This window comes from Oncorhynchus gorbuscha, unplaced genomic scaffold (assembly GCF_021184085.1).
Source record: "Oncorhynchus gorbuscha isolate QuinsamMale2020 ecotype Even-year unplaced genomic scaffold, OgorEven_v1.0 Un_scaffold_823, whole genome shotgun sequence".
Lineage (NCBI taxonomy): Eukaryota > Metazoa > Chordata > Actinopteri > Salmoniformes > Salmonidae > Oncorhynchus > Oncorhynchus gorbuscha.
The window spans coordinates 17,501-30,000 of record NW_025745825.1 but is presented as its reverse complement, the minus strand read 5'-3'; the positions used below and the strand labels follow the sequence as shown (position 1 = coordinate 30,000).

At 46.3% G+C, this 12,500-nt stretch overlaps 1 protein-coding gene across 1 annotated transcript in view; it reads right to left on the bottom strand.

The window, feature by feature from the left end:
• Window positions 1-12,500, bottom strand: part of LOC124020464 (ELKS/Rab6-interacting/CAST family member 1-like) — a gene marked incomplete at its 5' end in the record, with an annotated part of 84,625 nt that overhangs the window by 61,003 nt on the left and 11,122 nt on the right. Inside the window, one exon of the mRNA XM_046335700.1 lies at window positions 5,375-5,510. Coding sequence (XP_046191656.1) covers window positions 5,375-5,510 — 136 coding nt within the window. The remainder of the gene's footprint in view (window positions 1-5,374; window positions 5,511-12,500) is intronic.

Genomic DNA, 12,500 nt, shown 5'->3' with positions numbered 1-12,500 from the left:
TGGGCCTGTTCTGTTAGATAACCCTGAGAGTATTCTATATTCTAGAACTCTGGGCCTGTTCTGTTAGATAACCCTGAGAGTATTCTATATTCTAGAACTCTGGGCCTGTTCTGTTAGATAACCCTGAGAGTATTCTATATTCTAGAACTCTGGGCCTGTTCTGTTAGATAACCCTGAGAGTATTCTATATTCTAGAACTCTGGGCCTGTTCTGTTAGATAACCCTGAGAGTATTCTATATTCTAGAACTCTGGGCCTGTTCTGTTAGATAACCCTGAGAGTATTCTATATTCTAGAACTCTGGGCCTGTTCTGTTAGATAACCCTGAGAGTATTCTATATTCTAGAACTCTGGGCCTGTTCTGTTAGATAACCCTGAGAGTATTCTATATTCTAGAACTCTGGGCCTGTTCTGTTAGATAACCCTGAGAGTATTCTATATTCTAGAACTCTGGGCCTGTTCTGTTAGATAACCCTGAGAGTATTCTATATTCTAGAACTCTGGGCCTGTTCTGTTAGATAACCCTGAGAGTATTCTATATTCTAGAACTCTGGGCCTGTTCTGTTAGATAACCCTGAGAGTATTCTATATTCTAGAACTCTGGGCCTGTTCTGTTAGATAACCCTGAGAGTATTCTATATTCTAGAACTCTGGGCCTGTTCTGTTAGATAACCCTGAGAGTATTCTATATTCTAGAACTCTGTTCTGTTCAGGTCAACGCCCAGTCTAGCTGTATCCATGGCAGCCACATGAGAGATTAACTCTGGTTGGTCAGTTGTATCCTCCAGCCTGGCGCCTGCCTCGAGGACCCCTCGGCCCCAGGTCTGGGTCTGGCTGTAGGGCTGACGGACCGGAGACTGGAAACAGGCATTCTCCTGGCCACCTAAAGCCAGATCCAAAGTAAACAGCAGCTGCCCTGAGTGTGGCTTTACTGTACTGCTTATGAGTGTGAGAAAGGCAAAAACATCCCTCGTAATTCCCATTCCCTGTTCACCTATGCAATTTGAGGCTCGTTTTAGGAGCTGGCAAAGATGGGAGAGAGGTAGAGGAGGGAGAAGGGGCAGAGGAGGGGGAAGAGGCAGAGGAGGGGGAAGAGGCAGAGGAGGGAGAAGAGGCAGAGGAGGGGGAAGAGACAGAGGAGGAAGAAGAGGCAGAGGAGGGGGAAGAGACAGAGGAGGGGGAAGAGACAGAGGAGGGGAAGAGACAGAGGAGGGAGAAGAGGCAGAGGAGGGAGAAGAGACAGAGGAGGGAGAAGAGACAGAGGAGGGAGAAGAGACAGAGGAGGGAGAAGAGACAGAGGAGGAAGAAGAGGCAGAGGAGGGAGAAGAGACAGAGGAGGGAGAAGAGGCAGAGGAGGGAGAAGAGGCAGAGGAGGAAGAAGAGGCAGAGGAGGGAGAAGAGGCAGTTACCCAGTTAACTACTGTTAGCCAGAGGGAGAAGAGCTCAAATCTAACCAGGGAACAATAGATAAGGTAGGCTCTCCCTCAGTTCCCTGAGCACAACAACAAGATCAACAACTACTGTTAGTCAGAGGGAGAAGAGCTCAAATCTAACCAGGGAACAATAGATAAGGTAGGCTCTCCCTCAGTTCCCTGAGCACAACAACAAGATCAACAACTACTGTTACCCAGAGGGAGAAGAGCTCAAATCTAACCAGGGAACATTAGATAAACCCTCTCACACTTGTTCAGCTTGTAATTGGCCGTCAAAATTTCACTGATAAATTATGGTGAAATGTTTGTTAACTTTGAACCTTTATTGAACTAGACAAGTCAGTTAAGAACACATTTTTTATTTCAATGACGGCCTACACCTAATTTGTCAAATTTTCTAAAAATATAATTCCACTTTGACAATATGGGGTATTGTGTGGAGTACAGTGGCACACATTCTCAATGTAGTCTAATTTAAATTCAGGCTGTAACGAAACAAAACATGGAAAGAGTCAAGGGGTGTGAATACTTTCTGAAGGCCCTGTATCTATTGCCATGACAACGTTACCACACCCTGAATAAACATCCTGTATCTATTGCCATGACAACGTTACCACACCCTGAATAAACATCCTGTATCTATTGCCATGACAACGTTACCACACCCTGAATAAACATCCTGTATCTATTGCCATGACAACGTTACCACACCCTGAATAAACATCCTGTATCTATTGCCATGACAACGTTACCACACCCTGAATAAACATCCTGTATCTATTGCCATGACAACGTTACCACACCCTGAATAAACATCCTGTATCTATTGCCATGTCCCCACAACGTTACCACACCCTGAATAAACATCCTGTATATATTGCCATGACAACGTTACCACACCCTGAATAAACATCCTGTATCTATTGCCATGTCCCCACAACGTTACCACACCCTGAATAAACATCCTGTATCTATTGCCATGTCCCCACAACGTTACCACACCCTGAATAAACATCCTGTATCTATTGCCATGTCCCCACAACGTTACCACACCCTGAATAAACATCCTGGATCTATTGCCATGTCCCCACAACGTTACCACACCCTGAATAAACATCCTGTATCTATTGCCATGTCCCCACAACGTTACCACACCCTGAATAAACATCCTGTATCTATTGCCATGTCCCCACAACGTTACCACACCCTGAATAAACATCCTGTATCTATTGCCATGTCCCCACAACGTTACCACACCCTGAATAAACATCCTGTATCTATTGCCATGTCCCCACAACGTTACCACACCCTGAATAAACATCCTGTATCTATTGCCATGTCCCCACAACGTTACCACACCCTGAATAAACATCCTGGAAACCTGTTAAACAACAGACAACATGTGTTCTGGGAACCTTCTTGTATCATCAGGTCAATGTTTTTTGTTTCATAAAAGAAACATGGTAGAATTATCTGTACAACTGGACAGTTTTTGTGTTCTGGGAACATATATTTTTCAATGTCCCCACAATGCTCTCAGCAGAATGTTCCTACAAACAAATGGAACATTCTGGGAACCTTTAAAGAACAGGTTCAATGTGTTCTGGGAACCTTTAAAGAACAGGTTAAATGTGTTCTGGGAACCTTTAAAGAACAGGTTAAATGTGTTCTGGGAACCTTTAAAGAACAGGTTAAATGTGTTCTGGGAACCTTTAAAGAACAGGTTAAATGTGTTCTGGGAACCTTTAAAGAACAGGTTAAATGTGTTCTGGGAACCTTTAAAGAACAGGTTAAATGTGTTCTGGGAACCTTTAAAGAACAGGTTAAATGTGTTCTGGGAACCTTTAAATAACAGGTTCAATGCGTTCTGGGAACCTTTAAAGAACAGGTTAAATGTGTTCTGGGAACCTTTAAAGAACAGGTTCAATGCGTTCTGGGAACCTTTAAAGAACAGGTTCAATGCGTTCTGGGAACCTTTAAAGAACAGGTTAAATGTGTTCTTAGAACATTCTTGCAACATCAGGCAAATGTTTTATACAAACATTCTAGAATCATCACCATGACTGGACAGTTTTTGTTTTATGAGAAGATTTGCCGCAACCTAACAAATGTTCTGGGAAATTTTACAGAACCAATTTTGGTTTGCTGGGCCTCCTCCTTCCCTGTCCTACGTCAAACCCATTCGTAAAGACTGAGCTAACGATGGAACAACGGGTGTCGTCTTTCCAAATCTGTTCTGCCTCCATCACACACAGGACATAAAGACATGCCTGAGGGTCGGGGCCAAACCCCTGGACTATATCAGAGGGGAGACTGGACCCAGAACCATGAGGCCATGAAGCCTCCATCAGGCCCAGTGATCGGTCTGAGTTTGGCCAGGGACAGAGGTTCTGGTTCATAGGTTCATGTCACTACATATTTTTACATCTTGTAAATTCCTTCCCCTCCATAACAACCTGAACGGCTACGGACAGTTGAATTTCTCCTACCAACGCAGCCCACTCTGTCCCTCCACCCTTCCGTCTAAACCTCCCTCCATCCCTTTATCCATCCGCCCAAAAACCACAATGTGGGAACGGAAAGGAGGTCACGGGAGTGGTGGAGGGAGGAGGAGAGGGGGAGGTGAGGGCGGTTTGGGAGCAGGAACCTGATTCGCCCATTTTACCTGAGAGGAATCGCAGATATTCTCAAATGAGGAACCAGAGCAGGCTTCAAAGAACAGAGAAGAGAGAACAGAGAGGACAGAGAGGACGGAGAGGACAGAGAGGACGGAGAGGACAGAGAGGACAGAGAGGACAGAGGTGGACAGAGAGGACAGAGGTGGACAGAGAGGATGGAGAGGACAGAGAGGATGGAGAGGACGGAGAGGACAGAGATGACGGAGAGGACGGAGAGGACAGAGAGGACGGAGAGGACAGAGAGGACAGAGAGGACAGAGAGGACAGAGAGGACGGAGAGGACAGAGAGGACAGAGAGGACGGAGAGGACGGAGAGGACAGAGATGATGGAGAGGACGGAGAGGACAGAGAGGACGGAGAGGACAGAGAGGACGGAGAGGACAGAGGGGACAAATAGGAAAGAGAGGATGGAGAGGACGGAGAGAGTGAGAGAATGAGAAACAGAAAAATAATGATGGAGAAAATGAGAGAGAGGGGGAGGAGACAGAAACGTTTGTTCTACAATGAGGCCTCTACACTCTTAGAAACAAATGACTATCTGGTTCCACGTAGAACCCTTTTGTGTTCCACGTAGAACCCTCTGTGGACACACACACACACAAATGGTTCTACCTAGAACCAAAAAGGGTTGTCCTATGGGGACAGAGTGTACACAGCCTTCACACATCATCAACACAGAGTGGAGATGGAGGGAACAAGAGAAACACCTCTCACCTTGACGTGTTGAGAGGGAACAAGAGAAACACCTCTCTCACCTTGACGTGTTGAGAGGGAACAAGAGAAACACCTCTCTCACCTTGACGTGTTGAGAGGGAACAAGAGAAACACCTCTCACCTTGACGTGTTGCGAGGGAACAAGAGAAACACCTCTCACCTTGACGTGTTGAGAGGGAACAAGAGAAACACCTCTCACCTTGACATGTTGAGAGGGAACAAGAGAAACACCTCTCACCTTGACGTGTTGCGAGGGAACAAGAGAAACACCTCTCACCTTGACGTGTTGAGAGGGAACAAGAGAAACACCTCTCACCTTGACGTGTTGCGAGGGAACAAGAGAAACACCTCTCACCTTGACGTGTTGCGAGGGAACAAGAGAAACACCTCTCACCTTGACGTGTTGAGAGGGAACAAGAGAAACACCTCTCACCTTGACGTGTTGAGAGGGAACAAGAGAAACACCTCTCACCTTGACGTGTTGAGAGGGAACAAGAGAAACACCTCTCACCTTGACGTGTTGAGAGGGAACAAGAGAAACACCTCTCACCTTGACGTGTTGAGAGCTCTCATTGAGGTTGTCGTCTCTCTTCCTGACCTCCTGCACCAGCTGGGCGTTCTTACTCTTCTCCACCTGCTCCTTATGTTTCAGCTGGGCCACCGTCTTAGTCTGGTCCTTCACCTGTCTGGAGAGATACAGGGGAGAGGACAGTAAGATAACATACAGACTACACTAGTCCTAACACCTGTCTGGAGAGATACAGGGAGAGGACAGTTAGATAACATACAGACTACACTAGTCCTAACACCTGTCTGGAGAGATACAGGGAGAGGACAGTTAGATAACATACAGACTACACTAGTCCTAACACCTGTCTGGAGAGATACAGGGAGAGGACAGTTAGATAACATACAGACTACACTAGTCCTAACACCTGTCTGGAGAGATACAGGGAGAGGACAGTTAGATAACATACAGACTACACTAGTCCTAACACCTGTCTGGAGAGATACAGGGGAGAGCACAGTTAGATAACATACAGACTACACTAGTCCTAACACCTGTCTGGAGAGATACAGGGAGAGGACAGTTAGATAACATACAGACTACACTAGTCCTAACACCTGTCTGGAGAGATACAGGGAGAGGACAGTTAGATAACATACAGACTACACTAGTCCTAACACCTGTCTGGAGAGATACAGGGGAGAGGACAGTTAGATAACATACAGACTACACTAGTCCTAACACCTGTCTGGAGAGATACAGGGGAGAGGACAGTTAGATAACAGACTACACTAGTCCTAACACCTGTCTGGAGAGATACAGGGGAGAGGACAGTTAGATAACATACAGACTAAACTAGTCCTAACACCTGTCTGGAGAGATACAGGGAGAGGACAGTTAGATAACATACAGACTACACTAGTCCTAACACCTGTCTGGAGAGATACAGGGGAGAGGACAGTTAGATAACATACAGACTACACTAGTCCTAACACCTGTCTGGAGAGATACAGGGGAGAGGACAGTTAGATAACATACAGACTACACTAGTCCTAACACCTGTCTGGAGAGATACAGGGAGAGGACAGTTAGATAACATACAGACTACACTAGTCCTAACACCTGTCTGGAGAGATACAGGGAGAGGACAGTTAGATAACATACAGACTACACTAGTCCTAACACCTGTCTGGAGAGATACAGGGGAGAGGACAGTTAGATAACATACAGACTACACTAGTCCTAACACCTGTCTGGAGAGATACAGGGGAGAGGACAGTTAGATAACATACAGACTACACTAGTCCTAACACCTGTCTGGAGAGATACAGGGAGAGGACAGTTAGATAACATACAGACTACACTAGTCCTAACACCTGTCTGGAGAGATACAGGGAGAGGACAGTTAGATAACATACAGACTACACTAGTCCTAACACCTGTCTGGAGAGATACAGGGGAGAGGACAGTAAGATAACATACAGACTACACTAGTCCTAACACCTGTCTGGAGAGATACAGGGAGAGGACAGTTAGATAACATACAGACTACACTAGTCCTAACACCTGTCTGGAGAGATACAGGGGAGAGGACAGTTAGATAACATACAGACTACACTAGTCCTAACACCTGTCTGGAGAGATACAGGGGAGAGGACAGTAAGATAACATACAGACTACACTAGTCCTAACACCTGTCTGGAGAGATACAGGGAGAGGACAGTTAGATAACATACAGACTACACTAGTCCTAACACCTGTCTGGAGAGATACAGGGGAGAGGACAGTTAGATAACAGACTACACTAGTCCTAACACCTGTCTGGAGAGATACAGGGGAGAGGACAGTAAGATAACATACAGACTACACTAGTCCTAACACCTGTCTGGAGAGATACAGGGAGAGGACAGTTAGATAACAGACTACACTAGTCCTAACACCTGTCTGGAGAGATACAGGGGAGAGGACAGTTAGATAACATACAGACTACACTAGTCCTAACACCTGTCTGGAGAGATACAGGGAGAGGACAGTTAGATAACAGACTACACTAGTCCTAACACCTGTCTGGAGAGATACAGGGGAGAGGACAGTTAGATAACAGACTACACTAGTCCTAACACCTGTCTGGAGAGATACAGGGGAGAGGACAGTTAGATAACATACAGACTACACTAGTCCTAACACCTGTCTGGAGAGATACAGGGGAGAGGACAGTTAGATAACATACAGACTACACTAGTCCTAACACCTGTCTGGAGAGATACAGGGGAGAGGACAGTTAGATAACAGACTACACTAGTCCTAACACCTGTCTGGAGAGATACAGGGAGAGGACAGTTAGATAACATACAGACTACACTAGTCCTAACACCTGTCTGGAGAGATACAGGGAGAGGAAAGTAAGATAACAGACTACACTAGTCCTAACACCTGTCTGGAGAGATACAGGGCAGAGGACAGTTAGATAACATACAGACTACACTAGTCCTAACACCTGTCTGGAGAGATACAGGGAGAGGACAGTTAGATAACAGACTACACTAGTCCTAACACCTGTCTGGAGAGATACAGGGAGAGGACAGTTAGATAACATACAGACTACACTAGTCCTAACACCTGTCTGGAGAGATACAGGGGAGAGGACAGTTAGATAACAGACTACACTAGTCCTAACACCTGTCTGGAGAGATACAGGGAGAGTACAGTTAGATAACATACAGACTACACTAGTCCTAACACCTGTCTGGAGAGATACAGGGGAGAGGACAGTTAGATAACAGACTACACTAGTCCTAACACCTGTCTGGAGAGATACAGGGGAGAGTACAGTTAGATAACATACAGACTACACTAGTCCTAACACCTGTCTGGAGAGATACAGGGGAGAGGACAGTAAGATAACATACAGACTACACTAGTCCTAACACCTGTCTGGAGAGATACAGGGAGAGGACAGTTAGATAACAGACTACACTAGTCCTAACACCTGTCTGGAGAGATACAGGGGAGAGGACAGTTAGATAACAGACTACACTAGTCCTAACACCTGTCTGGAGAGATACAGGGAGAGGACAGTTAGATAACATACAGACTACACTAGTCCTAACACCTGTCTGGAGAGATACAGGGAGAGAACAGTTAGATAACAGACTACACTAGTCCTAACACCTGTCTGGAGAGATACAGGGGAGAGGACAGTTAGATAACAGACTACACTAGTCCTAACACCTGTCTGGAGAGATACAGGGAGAGGACAGTTAGATAACAGACTACACTAGTCCTAACACCTGTCTGGAGAGATACAGGGAGAGGACAGTTAGATAACATACAGACTACACTAGTCCTAACACCTGTCTGGAGAGATACAGGGAGAGGACAGTTAGATAACATACAGACTACACTAGTCCTAACACCTGTCTGGAGAGATACAGGGGAGAGGACAGTTAGATAACAGACTACACTAGTCCTAACACCTGTCTGGAGAGATACAGGGGGACAGGACAGTTAGATAACAGACTACACTAGTCCTAACACCTGTCTGAGAGATACAGGGGAGAGGACAGTTAGATAACATACAGACTACACTAGTCCTAACACCTGTCTGGAGAGATACAGGGGAGAGGACAGTTAGATAACAGACTACACTAGTCCTAACACCTGTCTGGAGAGATACAGGGGGAGAGGACAGTTAGATAACATACAGACTACACTAGTCCTAACACCTGTCTGGAGAGATACAGGGAGAGGACAGTTAGATAACATACAGACTACACTAGTCCTAACACCTGTCTGGAGAGATACAGGGGACAGGACAGTTAGATAACAGACTACACTAGTCCTAACACCTGTCTGGAGAGATACAGGGGAGAGGACAGTTAGATAACATACAGACTACACTAGTCCTAACACCTGTCTGGAGAGATACAGGGGAGAGGACAGTTAGATAACAGACTACACTAGTCCTAACACCTGTCTGGAGAGATACAGGGGAGAGGACAGTTAGATAACATACAGACTACACTAGTCCTAACACCTGTCTGGAGAGATACAGGGAGAGGACAGTTAGATAACATACAGACTACACTAGTCCTAACACCTGTCTGGAGAGATACAGGGGAGAGGACAGTTAGATAACATACAGACTACACTAGTCCTAACACCTGTCTGGAGAGATACAGGGGAGAGGACAGTTAGATAACATACAGACTACACTAGTCCTAACACCTGTCTGGAGAGATACAGGGGAGAGGACAGTTAGATAACAGACTACACTAGTCCTAACACCTGTCTGGAGAGATACAGGGGAGAGGACAGTTAGATAACAGACTACACTAGTCCTAACACCTGTCTGGAGAGATACAGGGGAGAGGACAGTTAGATAACAGACTACACTAGTCCTAACACCTGTCTGGAGAGATACAGGGAGAGGACAGTTAGATAACAGACTACACTAGTCCTAACACCTGTCTGAGAGATACAGGGGAGAGGACAGTTAGATAACAGACAGACTACACTAGTCCTAACACCTGTCTGGAGAGATACAGGGGAGAGGACAGTTAGATAACATACAGACTACACTAGTCCTAACACCTGTCTGGAGAGATACAGGGGAGAGGACAGTTAGATAACAGACTACACTAGTCCTAACACCTGTCTGGAGAGATACAGGGGAGAGGACAGTTAGATAACAGACAGACTACACTAGTCCTAACACCTGTCTGGAGAGATACAGGGGGAGAGGACAGTTAGATAACATACAGACTACACTAGTCCTAACACCTGTCTGGAGAGATACAGGGGAGAGGACAGTTAGATAACAGACTACACTAGTCCTAACACCTGTCTGGAGAGATACAGGGAGAGGACAGTTAGATACACAGACTACACTAGTCCTAACACCTGTCTGGAGAGATACAGGGGGAGAGGACAGTTAGATAACAACAGACTACACTAGTCCTAACACCTGTCTGGAGAGATACAGGGGGAGAGGACAGTTAGATAACAGACTACACTAGTCCTAACACCTGTCTGGAGAGATACAGGGGAGAGGACAGTTAGATAACAGACTACACTAGTCCTAACACCTGTCTGGAGAGATACAGGGGAGAGGACAGTTAGATAACAGACTACACTAGTCCTAACACCTGTCTGGAGAGATACAGGGGAGAGGACAGTTAGATAACAGACTACACTAGTCCTAACACCTGTCTGGAGAGATACAGGGGAGAGGACAGTTAGATAACAACAGACTACACTAGTCCTAACACCTGTCTGGAGAGATACAGGGGAGAGGACAGTTAGATAACATACAGACTACACTAGTCCTAACACCTGTCTGGAGAGATACAGGGGAGAGGACAGTTAGATAACAGACTACACTAGTCCTAACACCTGTCTGGAGAGATACAGGGAGAGGACAGTTAGATAACAGACTACACTAGTCCTAACACCTGTCTGGAGAGATACAGGGGAGAGGACAGTTAGATAACAACAGACTACACTAGTCCTAACACCTGTCTGGAGAGATACAGGGGAGAGGACAGTTAGATAACACACAGACTACACTAGTCCTAACACCTGTCTGGAGAGATACAGGGAGAGGACAGTTAGATAACAGACTACACTAGTCCTAACACCTGTCTGGAGAGATACAGGGGGAGAGAACAGTTAGATAACAGACTACACTAGTCCTAACACCTGTCTGGAGAGATACAGGGGGAGAGGACAGTTAGATAACAGACTACACTAGTCCTAACACCTGTCTGGAGAGATACAGGGGAGAGAGGGGAGTGAGCATATCCTTGCTATTGAGAAAGGCCGCCGTAGGCAGACCTGGCTCTCAAGAGAAGACAGGCTATGTGCTCACTGCCCACAAAATGAGGTGGAAACTGAGCTGCACTTCCTAACCTCCTGACAAATGTATGACCATATTAGAGACACATATTTCACCCAGATTACACAGATCCACAAAGAATTACAAAACAAACCCAATGTTGATAAACTCCCATATCTACTGGGTGAAATACCACAGTGTGACATCACAGCAGCAAGATCTGTGACCTGTTGCCACAAGAAAAGGTCAACCAGTGAAGAACAAACACCATTGTAAATACAACCCATATTTACATTGATTTATTTTCCATTTTGTACTTTAACCATTTGCACGTCGTTACAATACTGTATATATATAATATGACATTTGTAATTATTTTGCAACTTCTGTGAGTGTAATGTTTAATGTTAATTTTTATTGTTTATTTCACTTTTGTTTACTTTCTACTTCACTTGCTTTGGTAATGTTAACATATGTTTCCCATGACAATAAAGCACCGTGAATTGAATGTAATTGAGAGGAGAGGTCTGGTGCTCCTCCAAAGCCCATTACAGAGGATCAAGGTGATATGAAGTGGAACAGTGGAACAGGGCTGAGTGGAACAGGGCTGAGTGGAACAGGGCTCAGTGGAACAGGGCTCAGTGGAACAGGGTTGAGTGGAACAGGGCTGAGTGGAACAGGGCTGAGTGGAACAGGGCTGAGTGGAACAGGGCTGAGAGGAACAGGGCTGAGAGGAACAGGGCTGAGAGGAATAGGGCTGAGTGGACCAGGGCTGAGTGGAACAGTGGAACAGGGCTGAGTGGAACAGTGGAACAGGGCTGAGTGGAACAGGGCTGAGTGGAACAGGGCTGAGTGGAACTGGGCTGAGTGGAACAGGGCTGAGTGGAACAGGGCTGAGTGGGACAGGGCTGAGTGGAACAGTGGAACTGTGCTGAGTGGGGCAGTGGAACAGGGCTGAGTGGAACAGGGCTGAGTGGAACAGGGCTGAGAGTAACAGGGCTGAGTGGAACAGGGCTGAGTGGAACAGGGCTGAGAGGAACAGGGCTGAGTGGAACAGGGCTGAGTGGAACAGGGCTGAGTGGAACAGGGCTGAGTGGAACAGCGCTGAGTGGAACCGGGCTGAGAGGAACAGGGCTGAGGAACAGGGCTGAGTGGAACAGGGCTGAGTGGAACAGGGCTCAGTGGAACAGGGCTGAGTGGAACAGGGCTGAGTGGAACAGGGCTGAGAGGAACAGGGCTGAGTGGAACAGGGCTCAGTGGAACAGGGCTGAGTGGAACAGGGCTGAGTGGAACAGGGCTGAGAGGAACAGGGCTGAGTGGAACAGGGCTCAG